Source organism: Bombina bombina, chromosome 2 (assembly GCF_027579735.1).
Source record: "Bombina bombina isolate aBomBom1 chromosome 2, aBomBom1.pri, whole genome shotgun sequence".
Lineage (NCBI taxonomy): Eukaryota > Metazoa > Chordata > Amphibia > Anura > Bombinatoridae > Bombina > Bombina bombina.
The window spans coordinates 1,118,751,273-1,118,768,595 of NC_069500.1; the positions used below are offsets into that span (position 1 = coordinate 1,118,751,273).

General features: G+C 35.5%; 1 protein-coding gene across 1 annotated transcript in view; it reads left to right on the forward strand.

The window, feature by feature from the left end:
• GRIA2 (glutamate ionotropic receptor AMPA type subunit 2) overlaps window positions 1-17,323 on the forward strand; it is a 380,491-nt gene that overhangs the window by 275,457 nt on the left and 87,711 nt on the right. Inside the window, exons 7-11 of the mRNA XM_053703773.1 lie at window positions 8,887-9,054; window positions 9,156-9,260; window positions 10,603-10,713; window positions 13,417-13,623; window positions 16,882-17,252. Coding sequence (XP_053559748.1) covers window positions 8,887-9,054; window positions 9,156-9,260; window positions 10,603-10,713; window positions 13,417-13,623; window positions 16,882-17,252 — 962 coding nt within the window. The remainder of the gene's footprint in view (window positions 1-8,886; window positions 9,055-9,155; window positions 9,261-10,602; window positions 10,714-13,416; window positions 13,624-16,881; window positions 17,253-17,323) is intronic.

Sequence of the window (17,323 nt, forward strand, 5' to 3'; positions counted from 1 at the left end):
GTAGCTGCACGCAAGGGAGTTCAAGCCTGCTTGACGGCAGAGGTGAGACCGTGTCCCTATGGTATGAGAAGCAGAGGCGCAATGGTGGGGGCAGCGACTGTTACAGCCGACTACTTGGACAACGCAGCTGATCCCTTGAGCCTGACACCTGCATTGCTATCTGAGGAGTATGTCCGGCTGTCCCCCTGTGGTGTGCCCCAGCCCCAGAGACTTGACCTGAAATACTGTTACCCTCCTGCATATAAGAGACCTAAACAGGGTGTTGGTTGAGCCTAGTATGTGGGACTGTATGGCCGCGCTGCACCCAGCGTTTACTGTACGAATTTGACTGTCAGTACTCTAGTATCATTATACGTTATGAAGACTTGAATAAGTCTGATAGGGGTATTTACAGTATGTGTTTAAGCTAGTACATTACTAATCTTGTATGTAATTTTTGAATTTTCATTTCAACCATATATGGGTTCCCCCAGAAGACTAAGTATGTATGTATATATCCGTGGATCCCCTAAAATGTCTTAATACACTAAGTATGAATCTTTGGCCATTAAGGAGTTCCTTCTAGTTTGGGCTCTTTAGGAGCAGCTCTTACTCTAATTAGAGACCTTTTAAACTGAAAATATTTCCTCTGAGAAGGGTCACGGAAGACTGGGTTCGATGAGCACTTGTTAGCGAATTAAACTAGTTTATTGTAGCACACAAACAGACAACCACTGAACCCAGTACCCTTAGAGCCTCTATTATGAGTCTTTCTGTAAATTGTCAGCCCTGGATCCGCTCTCCCTTCCCTCCCCCTCTTTCCTTTTTCTCCCCCCTCTTTCCCCTTCTCTCCCCCTCTTTCCCTCTCTCCCCCCTCTTTTTCTCCTCTCCCCTCTCTTCCCCCTCCTCTCTCCCTCCCCCCCCTTTTTTTTTTCTCTAACCCCTCTCTTCTTCCCTTTCCCTTCCCTTTCCCCCCTTACTATCTCCCTTCCCCCCCTCCTTCCCTCCCCATTCCCTTCCCTTTCTCTCCCTTTTTTAAGCATGTGGTAAGGGATTAACATTTTATCCTCCACATTTCCTTCTGGCAGAGTTGGGTAGTCTCTGCCCTGTCCGTAGACTCCTTGTTTTAATGTGTCCCAGTATGACTGTAAAACTGGCTCTTCGGAAATTTACCATGATTGTTATTATGTGTTCAATACCTATAGAATATTTATCACTCTCATCTTAGCATAGGTGTTAGCCCACCTCTGTATCTATTACATGTGATGGAACTGCTGGCTTGATGTTAAGAGGTCAGAGATCTCCTATTTCTTACTAGATTACATACCCCTTTTTGATCCTACAACTTTTAGATATCCATTTTCATTGACCTCTTGACAGCTGTTTAATGTGAATAGTTACCTGATTGTACCTATTAATGTTTAAGTGTAAACGTGAAGCAGTCCATATAGTTACTTCCCTGACGCAGTGTTAGGTACTTATATATATATTGTTATCCTTAACTTTTCCATCTCCTTCAATTGTGTTACAAGTTGCCTGGACCTACCCATGGTCCTAGCTGGTAAATGAAGGAGGCTATAAAGTGTGGGTCTTGATTGGGCCTGCACTATCCAAAAGCCTCCGAGTAGTACATTTACTTTAATGAGGTCCAAAAGTGGCCTCGGCTAACATTGGGGGAAAAGAGGGCGATTAGTGGTTTGCTCTTTCATTTTAGTTATATCCTTGTCTGTGAGCTTTCTATAAATGTCATGATGATGGATTTACTTTTAACATGATCTTAAGCACCTGTTTATGCCTATTATATCTGCCTTGCTATATATTATGTAACATGTGTTTGTCTGAGCAAACTGATTTTTGTTTTGTTATTGTTATTCCCTCAATAAAAAAACATTTTTTAAAAAAAAAAAAATAATAAAAAAAAAAAATAAAGCATTCTGTAAATCAAACAAAGCATTATGTAATGCAAATGAGGCATTCTGTAACGCAAATAAAGCATTCTGTCACGCAAATTAGGCATTCTGTAATGCAAATAAAGCATTCTGTAATGCAAATAAAGCATTCTGTAACGCAAATAAAGCATTCTGTAACGCAACTAAAGCATTCTGTAATGCAAACAAAGCATTCTGTAACGCAAATAAAGCATTCTGTAACGCAACTAAAGCATTCTGTTATGCAAATAAAGTATTCTGTAACGCAAAGCATTCTGTAACGCAAATAACGCATTCTGTAACGCAAATAAAGCATTCTGTAACAAATAAAGCATTCTGTAATGCAAACAAATAATTCTGTAACGCAAATAAAACATTCTGTAATGCAAATAAAGCATTCTGTAATGCAAACAAAGCATTCTGTAACGCAAACAAAATATTCTGTTACGCAAATAAAGCATTCTGTAACTCAAATAAAGCATTCTGTAACGCAAATAAAGCATTCTGTAACTCAAATGAAGCCTTCTGTAACTAAATAAAGCATTCTGTAATGCAAATAAAGCATTCTGTAATGCAAATGAAGCCTTCTGTAACTCAAATAAAGCATTCTGTAACTCAAATAATGCATTCTGTAACCCAAATAAAGCATTCTTTAAGGCAAATAAAGCATTCTGTAATGCAAACAAAGCATTCTGTAACGCAAGCAAAACATTCTGTAACGCAAGCAAAACATTCTGTAACGCAAACAAAGCATTCTGTAACGCAACTAAAGCATTCTGTAATGCTAATAAAGCATTCTGTAACGCAAACAAAGCATTCTGTAATGCAAATAAATCATTCTGTAACGCAACTAAAGCATTCTGTAACGCAAACAAAGCATTCTTTAACGCAAATAAAGCATTCTGTAATGCAATAAAACATTCTGTAATGCAAATAAAGCATTCTGTAATGCAAACAAAGCATTCTGTAACACAAATACAGCATTCTGTAACGCAAATAAAGCATTCTGTAACGCAATTAAACCATTCTGTAATGTAAACAAAGCATTCTGTAACGCAAACAAAATATTCTGTAACGCAAATAAGCATTCTGTAACTCAAATAAAGCATTCTGTAAACAAATAAAGCATTCTGTAAAGCAAATGAAGCATTCTGTAACGCAAATAAAGCATTCTGTAACGCAAATAAAGCATTCTGTAACGCAATTAAACCATTCTGTAATGTAAACAAAGCATTCTGTAACGCAAACAAAATATTCTGTAACGCAAATAAAGCATTCTGTAACTCAAATAAAGCATTCTGTAACACAAATAAAGCATTCTGTAAAGCAAATGAAGCATTCTGTAACGCAAATAAAGCATTCTGTAACGCAAATAAAGCATTCTGTAACGCAAATAAAGCATTCTGTAACGCAAATAAAGCATTCAGTAATGCAAATGAAGCCTTCTGTAACTCAAGTAAAGCATTCTGTAACTCAAATAATGCATTCTGTAACGCAAATAAAGCATTCTGTAAGGCAAATAAAGCATTCTGTAATGCAAACAAAGCATTCTGTAACGCAAACAAAGCATTCTGTAATGCAAAGCATTCTGTAACGCAAATAAAGCATTCTGTAAATCAAATATAGCATTCCGTAACGCAAATAAAGCATTCTGTATTGCAAATAAAGCATTCTGTAATGCAAATAAAGCATTCTGTAACGCAAATAAAGCATTCTATAATGCAAATAAAGCATTCTGTAATGTAAATAAAGCATTCTGTAACGCAAATAAAGCATTCTGTAACGCAAATAAAGCATTCTGTAATGCAAAAAAGCATTCTGTAACACAAATGAAGCATTTTGTAACGCAAATAAAGCGTTCTGTAATGCAAATAAAGCATTCTGTAATGCAAATAAAGCATTCTGTAACGCAAATAAAGCGTTCTGTAACGCAAATAAAGCATTCTGTAACGCAAACAAAGCATTCTGTAACGCAAACAAAATATTCTGTAACCCAAATAAAGCATTCTGTAACGCAAATTAACCAAACTGTAATGCAAATAAAGTTTAAGAATCATCATACATGAACATTCTTTAAATCAAATTTCATATCTCACTGAGAGAGCATGTACTTGTATTGTTAAACTGAAAAAAAAATTACATTTTCTTTCAGTATATTAAAGAAAGTAATATAATTGTAGCCAATTCTGTTATTTATTTATTGTTATAATCAATTGCAAACACATAATTACCATTACCTTAATATTCATTGATGTGGGAGTATATACCGAAGTAGATTATACAAGAATGTTTGAAAACGGCTTTTTAAAGAGACATTAAACACTAAATAAATGCAGCACAAAGTGATGTTTTAAAAGAAAAAAATAGCCTAAGAATAATATTAGTTTTTTAAATTTTTGTAAAAATAAGTGTAAAGTGTAGGGGCTAGGCTTGGGCAAAACTTTTGATTCTGTATTTGTTTGCTAAACTAATGCTGAATATGGCTGCAGCCAGCAACATTCGGCTATTTTCGGCACCTGATATATTAGCGTGAATGCGCAACACACAAATATCTTTGCAAATCCACATGTTTGTTTTTGCACTTTCAACTGATATATCCATAGAGGGAATGGTGCTGCCTGCGGCCATATTCAGCATTTCTTTAGCAAACAAATGCTGGATCCAAGATTTTGCCCATGCCCAGTAAGTGCCAATAAAGCAATGGGCATCGCTGTGTTGCAACCTAGTTCTTCTTCTCTGTAGAAGGTCAATTATTTACAGTTATAAATTTGTCACTATAGTGCATGACTGTGTGGATATAGCAGTGTTAATCTGGAGCCTTCACTTCCATTTTTATGGAATCGGAAAGTCAACAATTTTCTGAATTACCCGCTTCAGGACCGGGAATTTAAAAAAAAAAACTTGCTCAAAGTACCAGAGAATTTTTAGCATTTTTGTTATCACTCCAGAAATAAATTCTTTTTTTTTCCTATCAAAACTATATATTTCTATTAAGTAGACAAACCGTAGTTCAGCTTTTTGCACTTGTCAGGTTGCATTCGTATTGTGAGTTGAAAGCAAACTGTTTTCGCTTGTGCACAAACCTAACAAGCGCAAAAAGCTGAGGTTAGAATATCACGTGCACGATCACTTATTCCATCATAGCAGTCATGGGAGTAAAAAAAGTATATACATGCATTCATATACATCTTTAGACATGTATATGTATGTATCTCTATGTTAAAGCCCTTTGCTGCTTTTTTTCCAACACCTAAGACCTGATATCATTAAATCCTTATCATTTTTGTGTGCAATATTTTTTGTGAATATTTTTTATTTGATGGTGTTATTATGAATGTAAGTGTTCTTTGTAATATATTTTTTATGTGTTTTGTGAGACTTTTTTTGTTTTGCAAAAGAGTTAACTAGAGCTCTGAGGACACGGTAATCATTCTAGTGTAAATCACAATTGCGCTCAAGCGATCGCATTTACTTATAACTTGTAATACTAGTGGTAAACCCCAATGAGCAAACATCCGCAATAAACCCCTTATTGCCTGCACGCAAACATTTGCTCTCTGTTTGTAATCTGGCCCAAAGCGTCCTTGTAGAGGTATATACCATAACAAATAAAGTAGACCTGTTATACCCACATAACAATGTTAATGCACTATTGTCTGTTAATGGTTCGCTATGATATTTCTATTATATTTATCATGCCCTATACCCTGACAAAGTCACGTTCTGAGTGACGGAAACGTGTCGGCAGGCGTGGCCTCTATTGTTAGCGTGTTTTGACACACACATAGTACTCTTAGCAGCGGAGTTCTTTTTAGTTACCGCTGGCGATATTGTTTGTAATTTAAAGTCGATGATATTTGGGCAGTCCAGGGGGGAACTTAGTGTTGATATTGTACCTCTGCTCACCACGCACAGTATTAGTGTAATTGCCCAAACTACGCTCACTGCATTACAATTACAATTAGGATGCTCATTTACTAGATTTAAAGTTGACCTGTATAAGGGAATATTGAAGTATTGAAATAGGAATGGGCTTTAATCCTGTTGTACACCAATGACAACTATGAGTATGTATGTGGAGTCTACTTGAACATATGGAGTTATGAATATAGGGATTCAGTAAGAAATCGGCTGACTTTGTTTGATCAAAGCAGTACGCAAGTAGGAGGACGCCTTTGAGTGCATAGCTTGCTTGCGATTGTGTGAATACTTTGTAATGAGTTTGTGATCTGTCATGATACCATGTGTTTATACTGATCCCTAAAACACATAAACATACCTAATACACGCTCACTGGGTCCACTGGCCCCTTTTTTAACCTTTCTTTTGTTTTAAAATTATTAGTAGTTAGATGTCAGATAGTGTGATTGTTGAGTAAGAGTTTGGAAGTAAAAATCCCCATCTCTAAGATCCACTACTACATCTTCCTTTCTATTTGTATCCATTTGTATATATGTTAAAAAAGTGTAATTGTTTACCCCCTTTTCCTTTTGATATTTATAAATTGCTGCCAAATTGCATGAGTAGAGGTTTGCAATAACATTTATTTATGATGAAAAAATACTGGTACATAAAATAAACTTAACCCCTTAATGACAACTGACGTACCTGGTATGTCAGTTGTCTAACAGAGTGCTGGAAGCAATCGCAATTGCTTCCAGCAGCTCTGAGGGTATTGCAGTGATGCCTTGATATGGAGGCATCCTGCAATACCCCTTTACATGCCTCCGATGCAGAGAGAGCCACTCTGTGGCCCTCTCTACACCGGAGCGTCGTTGGTGGGTGGGAGCAAAGTAGGGAGGCGGGTGGGCGGCCTGCAATGGGCCTGTGATCATGTGGAGGGGGCAGGATCGGAGGCGGGAGTGCCCGGGGGCGTGCACAGGGGGCGGCGGGCGGGTGCGTGCACGGGGCAGGAACGGGTGGGAACCGCTACACTACAGAATAATTGAATAATAAATTTGGAGAAAAGGGTGGATTTTTAATCTATAAAGCAATCAAAGGGTTCTGGGAGGGATGGGGGGTGGGGGACTACAGAAAAGGGCAAAAAAATTTTTTTTACTAAACTGGGTACTGGCAGACAACTGCCAGTACCCAAGATGGCGCCCATTAGGCTAGAGGGGGAGGGTTAGAGAACTGTTTGATGGGGGGTCCGTGAGATTGGGGGCTAAGGAGGGATTCTACACAGCAGCATATGTAAATATGATAAAAAAAAACCTTTTATTTTAGTACTGGCAGACTTTCTGCCAGTACTTAAGATGGTGGGAACAATTGTGGGGTGGGGGAGGGAAGAGAGCTGTTTGGGAGGGATCAGGTGGTCTGATGTTTTAGGTGGGAGGCTGATCTCTACACTAAAGCTAAAATTAACCCTGCAAACTCCCTACAAGCTACCTAATTAACCCCTTTACTGGTAGCCATAATATACGTGTGATGCGTAGCTGCATTTAGCGGACTTCTAATTATCAAAAAGCAACGCCAAAGCCATATAAGTCTGCTATTTCTGAACAAAGGGGATCCCAGAGAAGCATTTACAACCATTTGTGCCATAATTGCACAAGCTGTTTGTAAATAATTTTAGTGAGAAACCTTAAGTTTGTGAAAAAGGAAACATTTTTTTTTATTTGATCGCATTTGGCTGTGAAATGGTGGCATGAAATATACCGAAATGGGCCTAGATCAATACTTTGGGTTGTCTACTACACTACACTAAAGCTAAAATTAACCCTACAAGTTCCATACAAGCTCCCTAATTAACCCCTGCACTGCTGGGCATAATACACGTGTGGTGCGCAGCGGCATTTAGCAGCCTTCTAATTACCAAAAAGCAACGCCAAAGCCATATATGTCTGCTATTTCTGAACAAAGGGGATCCCAGAGAAGCATTTACAACCATTTGTGCCATAATTGCACAAGCTGTTTGTAAATTATTTCAGTAAGAAACCTAAAATTGTGAAAAATAAAAAAAAAATTTATTTGAACATAATTGGCGGTGAAATGGTGGCATGAAATATACCAAAATGGGCCTAGATCAATACTTTGACTTGTTTACTACACTACACTAAAGCTAAAATTACCCCAAAAAGCACCCTACATGCTCCCTAATTAACCCATTCACTGCTGGGCATAATACACATATGTGCGCAGCGGCCTTCTAATTACCAAAAAGCAACGCCAAAGCCATAAATGTCTGCTATTTCTGAACAAAGGGGATCCCAGAGAACCATTTACAACCATTTATGCCATAATTGAACAAGCTGTTCAATTATGGCATTTGGTTACTTCATATAAACTAATCTGTATTATGTTTGACTAAAAAAATCATTATACTGTATTTTTAAAGTTTAATTTGCACTAGGATACGGGAGAAAAGGCTGTACCTTGCAGAAGCCTGCATACTTTAGCTCTGAGTCAATAATAAGTAGAGGGTAGATGAGTTGAGTTTGTTTTTTACATTTTTACAAAAGCATCAGAGAATTCTGGGTGAGATATACAAATGAGATATACCATATCTCACAGTTTTTGTTTCCATACTGTGTCTAACCACAGAATCCCCTTATGACTTATATGGATATTGCTTTTTTCCCTGGAAATAAGCAGCATATCAAACCTATTTTCTGCTGATGAGAGCTAATGAGCTTGAAATGGCTGTCCAGAAGGGTTTTGATTTTACTGCATTAACCCCATAAGGGGTCAGACATAAAAGTATGGAAGCACAAAATGTGAGATATTGTATTGTTCATTTGCATACCTCACCCAGAGTTCCCTGGTGCATTGGTAACAATGTATACAGACCACTTCTGTGGGAAAGCAAGTGGAAACTTGCCTAGGTGTGCTAATTGGCTATACAATTATTGTTGTGGTTTCCTGCTGCTAAATAAACTTTTATTGAATTGAAAATAAAATTGGATTAAAAATAAAGGATCAATTTTTATCCTCATATAACATATTTTGCTAAATTCTATTATATTAACTTCATTTTCAGTATACTTCAGCTCTGACATTTGATGCAGTGCAAGTCATGACTGAAGCTTTTCGGAATCTGAAGAAACAGAGGATAGAAATTTCTAGAAGAGGGAATGCTGGAGACTGTCTTGCAAATCCTGCAGTTCCATGGGGGCATGGGGTAGAAATAGAAAGGGCATTAAAGCAGGTAATTTGATTATTTTTATTTCTTACAATTAAAATGTGATTGGTTGCAGCTTCATATTTTGCAAATGAAACAAGTGTTAATGTAGAGCTCTTATCTTCTAGGTGCAAGTAGATGGACTAACTGGTAACATAAAATTTGATCAGAATGGTAAAAGAGTGAATTATACAATCAACATTATGGAATTAAAAACCAATGGCCCTAGAAAGGTAATGCCGATATTTTACCATATAATGCACTGTATTGTCCTCTCATTCTCTGTATTTTAGGTTGACACATTATTGGATCCTTGTATTTTTATGACTAAAATATGTATTTAGGTTATGGATAAATAGTGAGCCACTTATTTTTTTAATATTTCCCTGGCTTATGTTTTGAGATATAAGCTAAAACAGAGCCACCAAAACTACGGCCCACAGACCACTTTTGGTCAGTCAAGGTTTTTCGGTAGCACTTATTGTAAAATAAAAAGCATATGTTTTTGTGGGCCAAATATTTATCTATTTGAGTACTATGTATAGTTAAAGGGACAGTAAACCTTAAAAATAATGTTAAATAATTCTGCACATAGTGCAGAATTATATAACATTATTTAAGTGCTATAGTTCTAAAAGCCTTTTTTACCTTTAAATATGTAAAAATGATGGCGCTTTTACAGACCCGCTCTCTGCTCTCTGCTGAGCGGGTCTGTAATATTTAGTCAGCGCATCGAGCCAGCTGTATAGTCACAGCCCGGCCCGACCGCGCCATAAGACTAAGTGCAGCTCTCTCCTGTGACTATACAGCTGGCCCGATGCGCTGACTAAATATTACAGACCCGCTCAGCAGAGAGCAGAGAGCGGGTCTGTATTTAAAGGTAAAAAAGGCTTTTAGAACTATAGCACTTAAATAATGTTATATAATTCTGCACTATGTGCAGAATTATATAACATTATTTTTAAGGTTTACTGTCCCTTTAAAATTACATGTTTGGGCTATTTCTGCGTATGAAACATGTAAATGCCATGACAATAAAATCAAGGAAACATTTGTGCATATTGTTATAAAACAAAGAAAAAATGATTTGTTCACTGAAAATAATAGCCCTTTAGTTTAATAGGAGAGAGCATTTATTTGTACAACAAAATTATTTTTGTCTTTTGGAATCTTTAGTAAGTATCATAAAGGAGATTGCATTTTGGCGGATTTAAAATGTGTGTCCATAAAAATTTGTACTTATTTGGAAGGTACACAGCTTTTTTTACTGAAATGGTAACTAAAGAAAAGAAACAACATATTGTTCTAGATTCAATAATACAATTTGTTAGACTAATATCTGGCAGAAATAAACTTGACAAAACATCACAACTTGAAAATGTATTTTATTCAAATAGTTGTGAGTAACTCTCCATTATAATCAATGGAGCAGCACTTATCGTGTGTGTGTTCTCCTCTCAGTCCATAGAAAGCACTAGACTCCACCCCTAGGCAAGTTTCATTTTTAAAATATTATGTAATGTAAAGGTGCTGTTTGTTGATGCCATTTTTTTTATTTATTTTTTTATTTCATAGATTGGCTACTGGAGTGAAGTGGACAAAATGGTGGTTACTGTTAGTGATGCTCTGTCTGCAAATGATTCAATGGGTCTTGAAAATAAAACTGTAATTGTCACTACGATTTTGGTAAGGATCAATGGACATACATGCTAAGTGTTTTAATTTCCTTTATCCAGTGGTGAAATTAAAAGTAAGCAAAATATTACCAGAACCATAATAAAAATGAGACAGCTAAAACTGTGTTTTTACAGTCATGGCAATGCCACTGTTTTACAATATATTGCAGCCAGCACATTAATGTGGCCATGGTGTTCTTGCCACAGACATATGTCTATAACAGTGTTACTTACTCATCACTGTTGCTGGTGGTGCAAACTCCTATTCACCCTTTGGTTACCAAAGAAGTTACTGTTTAATGTATTGCATCTGTCTCAGACATGCAGGGCGTTAACTTTAATGTTGCCATTCCCCTTTCTCAAGATGATTAAACAGTCTTAAAGGGACGGTCAACAGTCAACACCAGAATTTTTGTTGTTTAAAAAGATAGATGATCCCTTTATTACCTATTCCCCAGTTTTGCATAACCAACACAGTTATAATAATACACATTGTACCTCTGTAATTACCTTGGATCTATGCCTCTGCAAACTGTCCCCTTATTTCAGTTCTTTTGATAGACTTGCATTTTAGCCAATCAGTGCTGACTCCAAGGTAACTTCACATGCGTAAGCTCAATGCTATCTATATGACACACAATAACTAATGCCCTCTAGTGGTGACAAACTGTTAAACTGCATTCAGATCGGTAGCGGTCTTCAACTAAGAATACCTAGAGAACAAAGCAAAATTGGTGATAAAAGTAAATTGGAAAGTTGTTTAAAATGACATGCCCTATTTGAATCATGGAAGTTTATTTTGAATCAGTTAACAAGATGTTGCTGGCTGCTGCTTATCAGCCCATATGATATATTGCTTTATTTTGTCCCTTTTAAACATTTTGCAGTGTTTTACATTTTGATGTTTGCTTTGTCAATAACATCAATTATTAATGTTAAAATGAACACTGTGGAATAATAAAAAGCAATATGCTAGGATATATAGTTACATAATGTTTAACTTTATGCACATATCACTTTATTGTCCTTAAAAGATTAACTTAATATTATCTGTATAGATTTTCTGCATGCAAATATAAATAGCAAGATGAATTTAAAAGGCAAGCACATAAACACAGGAATACATGTGATTACAGTTCTATGGGCTGGATGTACTATCAAATGCTGGGCTTCCTTAACACTGGGCTAAAAGTATTAAAGGGACATGAAACCCAAAATATTTCATTCATGATTCAGATAGATTAAACAATAATTTACTAATTTTATTTAATTGTTGTATGGTTGACTCCATACCAACAATGCACTACTGGGAGCTAGCTGCTTATTGGTGGCTACACATATATGCCCCTTCTCATCGGCTCACCTCATGTGTTCACATAGCTCAAAGTAGTGCTTCAACAAAAAATACAAAGAGAATAAAGTAATATTTGACAAAAAAAAATTGGAAAGTTGTTTAAAATGAAATGCTCTATCTGAATCATAAAACAAATATTTTGGCCTTCATATATCTTTAAAGCTTATTTTTATCTATAGATATCCATTAGTTATGTGTGATCCACTAAATACTCATTAAGAGTGAAATCCTATTATAAACTGTGTAATCTATCTATATATCATCTATCTATCTATCTATCTATCTATCTATCTATCTATCTATCTATCTATCATCTATCTATGTCTGTCTGTCTGTCTCTGTCTTTCTGTCTGTCTCTCACTCTCTGGGGTATATCTACCATGGTGCAGACAGACATGATCCGCTATAGTGAATCATGTCTGCCGCACATAGATAAATTCAGACAGCATACGCTATCTGCGTTTATCATTGCACCAGCAGTTCTTGTAAACTGCTGGTGCAATACCGCCCCCTGCAGATTCGCGGCCGCTAGCAGGGGGTGTCAATCAACCGGATCGTATTCGATCGGGCTGATTGCTGTCCGCCGATTTAGAGGTTGCGGAAGAGTTAAGGAGCAACGGTCTTAGGTCTGTTGCTTCTTAACTTCCGCTTCAGGCGCAACTGAAGCGGTGTGGGTCGGAAGCAGCATCCGCTGCTTCATAAATAGACCCCTTTGTGTCTTTCTGTGTATCTATCTATTTATCTATCAATCCATCTATCTATCTATTATCTATCAATCTGTCTGTCTCTCTGTCTTTCTGTGTTTCTATCTATCTATTTATCTATCTATCATCTATCTATGTCTGTCTATCTCTCTCTGTCTGTTGGTCTGTCTCTCTCTGTCTATCTATCTATCTATCTATCTATCTATCTATCTATCTATCTATCTATCTATCTATCTATCTATCTATCTATCTATCTATCTGTCTGTCTGTCTGTCTGTCTGTCTGTCTCTCTGTCTTTCTGTGTTTCTATCTATTCATCTATCTATCTATCTATCTATCTATCTATCTATCTATCTATCTATTTATCTATCTATCTATCTGTCTCTCTGTATTTCTGTGTTTCTATCTATTTATCTATCTATCTATCATCTTTCTATGTCTGTCTGTCTCTCTCTGTCATTCTGTCTGTCTATCTATCTATCTATCTATCTATCTATCTATCTATCTATCTATTATAATTTCTAAACAATTTTATGTCATAAGGGCAAACCAAGGATCACATGCTTTATAGAGTCATTGTTAGTGTATTAAATCTCTGTGATAAGAATTATGAGTTATATTGTTATGAATTACTAACAAAACTTCTTATTGGTAGGAATCCCCATATGTGATGTATAAAAAAAATGCGGACCAGTTGGATGGGAATGAACGGTATGAAGGATACTGTGTAGATTTGGCGACTGAAATTGCTAAGCATTGTGGATTTAAATACAAACTGACAATTGTAGGTGATGGCAAGTATGGAGCCAGAGATGCAGAAACAAAAATATGGAATGGAATGGTAGGAGAATTAGTATATGGGGTAAGTTTTTGTTTTCTTCTGTTTTATTAATTAAGTCCTGCATCCAGCAGTTTACTTATTCCATACAGGTTTTTAAATAATGATCCCACTGTTCAGGTGGCATCAGTGGTAACCTGGTTGGGCTAATATTTCTTCTTGTTTCTTCATGAATGAAGAAAGAACTGTTTCTAATATTTAATTAGATAATCCTGATTTTTGGTATTTTAGAACTTGTGTTATGTGTGGAACCATAAGGAATTTAATTATGGAGTTTAGAAAGCCTTAGTGTATTAAAATGTCAGCAAAAGACACATTTTACAGTGTGGATAGAGGCCTTTTGCCTTTGCAAAGGATATCTGTAAACAAAAGGTAACTTTAAATGAATAACTCACTGGAAAAATCATTTCTTATTTTTAAAAGCATCAATGTTAATAATGTTTAAATGCAAAGAGCGGAAAAGTCATCTGGAAAAAAATCTTTAGCATGAAGGTGAGAAATAGTTCATCACAATTATGATTAATCATTTATCTACATTTTGGTTTGATTTAAAACCTAAATGTATATAGTTTCCTGCCAATTCATACTTTGGGACCGATTTAACAAACCGTCAACCGACCCCATATGCATCTGTTTCCACGTGAGCCTTTAAGCTCCTCTGAGGTGTCAGACATCAATTCGCACCATCGTGTACGATCGGGTTGATTGACACCAACTGCTAGTGACTGCAGGGGGCGGCATTGCACAAGCAGTTCACCAGAACTGCTTATGCAATGTTAAATGCTGACATTGTATGCTGTCGGCATTCAGCGTTGTCAGGCAGACATGATCGCTACAGCATGTGATGTCCGTCCGACAGATGATAAATCGACCCATTTCTCTTATATTTGCCTTTTTATGTACTTAGCACAAATCATGTTTCAGTTGATAAGATTTTAAACATGTTATATATAGCTGCAGACCCATAATTCCCAGTTTAATTTTTGAGACAGTGAATCTAGCAGAATATGTCACTCTTAAAAATCAAAGTTTAAAAAAGTTTTAAAAAGTTTTGCTAAATTTTCCTACCACCCTTTGACACCTAAAACCAATTAAACTTCCCTGCATAAACATTTAACACAATGTTATGATCTAACAAATGTGTGCAATGCACAGCTTAATGATCCATGCAACATTGTAACAGTATTATATTACACTTCATACCCAAAAACTTCTAATTACATGATAATAAATTGCTTATGGATACATAGGGCTCATTTCCATTGAGCCGTAATTAGGTTTGCACAAGGTCACAATCCGATAAATTTGCTGTCGGAAGCGATTTTTTTTATTGACTGCTTCTAATGGCGCATTATAGCTCAATATCGGTAGGCGGCATCTGGCTGATGAAAATAATTTTGCGTCCCATAGAAAGTATTAGAAGCCGTTAAGCGCTAATTTACACCAGGTTTCCAATGAAAGCGCAAACAGTTAATACACTGTCAGAGGCTATCGATACATTAAAAAAAATTACACCCAGCTCAACTAGGTGTAAAAGAGGAAAAAGGAGCTTTTTGAGACCTATTTCCCATTGAAATTTTAAATCTTGCAAACAATGCAAGTGTTTCAATGTAGAAAAAAACTTAAATATTTAGTATTTATTGTTGTTTCATGTATAGGAATAGTTGCACTTACGTTCATTATGTATTTACATATAAAAATATATGCAAGCACATATCTACAAAATTCAAACTGGACCTATTCCGTAGGCAGCAATACATATTACATATATTAATAAAGTGGAAAATATAATAAAAAAAAAATAGTATTATAAATTAATATTTTTTTCTTTTCTTTTTAGAGGTGATCACAGATTAGAAGCGCAGATGCTAAACGTAAATTTTATAGTGTATGGTTAGGTTACCATAGCAACTAATTGATTTTCAAGAAATCCGACATCGGATTGAAGCATTAACACATTAACTTACACCTACACGAAAAGAGCGACTGCACGTAATGCAGAAAATATTTCAATAGAAACCTGGTACTAAAATGGAGTCATAAACTACTTTTAGCTGTCGGCCACTTCGGTAGCCTATGGCTTCATTTTTTACGGCTCAGTGAAAGTGAGCCCATAGTATGTGATTACTCTCTTTGACCATTTGTGGGTTATGAGGAAAATGTGTGTCCCAAATAATTATGGAAAATAATAAATTTATTGACTATTGGTAAATACACAATTGTTAGGGAAATATTTATCTTCTTGCCATATTTTTTTAATCTCAAGAAGAAAATAAAATAAGGTTGTCATAAATGTCTTACATGAGACAAATACATTTTAAGCATTTATTATATGATGAGAAATGTGAGAGAATTTGTTTGTTTTTTTCATGAATTTTAAGGCACAACTGTCATCATAATCTATCTTATCAAGTTTAAGTAGGGCATACTAATGAAGTATATCCAAGTCAATGCTTCATCAGCTCCCAGTTCTGAAGATTTAAGGCTGCAATGTGCATCCTCTAAGCAGTCTGTGAAAAGCATACTACACACCCCTGAGCATTGTCTGTATTGAAACAAATGGTGAGTTTGCCAATTTGTTGACATCCTTACAATGAGCACCAAGTATGCATAATTCTTCATAGGAACTTGCTGAACTATAATAATGTAGAATGCTCTATAAATTATGTTATATTGAAATAATTCAACATTTTTTTTCTCTTAAGGAATACATACCCTTAGTGCACAAATTCAATGCAAGTTTGTGGATCAAATTGGCAAAACTATTTTTGATTACTATACTACAGTGAAAATGTACAATAAATTATGATGACACTATACTGCAATGCTCGTATACTTTAACCATTGGATTTTTTATGCATTTGTGTTTTAGCAATTACTTATTTATTAGTCTATGCCTTGTACATTCTAAATGTCAGTATAATTGTTTTAATTATTATAGAACATTATCTTAGGTTTTTACTGCTCCATGTATATACCTAATTGAGTCTTAAAAAAATACTGTTATGTTCAATGAATTAAAAAAATCTAATTTTATTACTTATTGTAACTATACTTTTTCCAGCATTAACCAACTTAATTTTGCAAAATTATATATGTTTTTTTTGGTATTTAATATATACATCAAATATCTCATAAATACATTTATATATATTGTATTATATATATAATATAATATAAAATATTATATATTTATATATATATTCTATCAGATTTTCTGACTTGTTAAAAATAATAACCTTATAATAACCTTATATATATTTTTTTTCTTCTCTTTTCCAGAAAGCCGATATTGCAATTGCTCCATTAACTATTACACTGGTGCGAGAAGAAGTGATTGACTTCTCAAAACCATTTATGAGTCTTGGAATATCTATCATGATCAAGAAGCCTCAGAAGTCAAAGCCAGGAGTGTTTTCCTTTCTTGATCCTTTAGCTTATGAGATCTGGATGTGCATTGTGTTTGCTTATATTGGGGTCAGTGTAGTTTTATTCCTGGTCAGCAGATTTAGTCCATACGAATGGCACACTGAGGAATTTGAAGATGGAAGAGAAACACAAAGTAACGATTCAGCTAATGAGTTTGGGATATTTAATAGTCTCTGGTTTTCCCTTGGTGCCTTTATGCAGCAAGGATGCGATATTTCGCCAAGGTTGGTTATTTATTTGTTTCTACTTTGTGCATTTTTGGTCTAAATCAGTTGTCATGGTGCATATATATTCG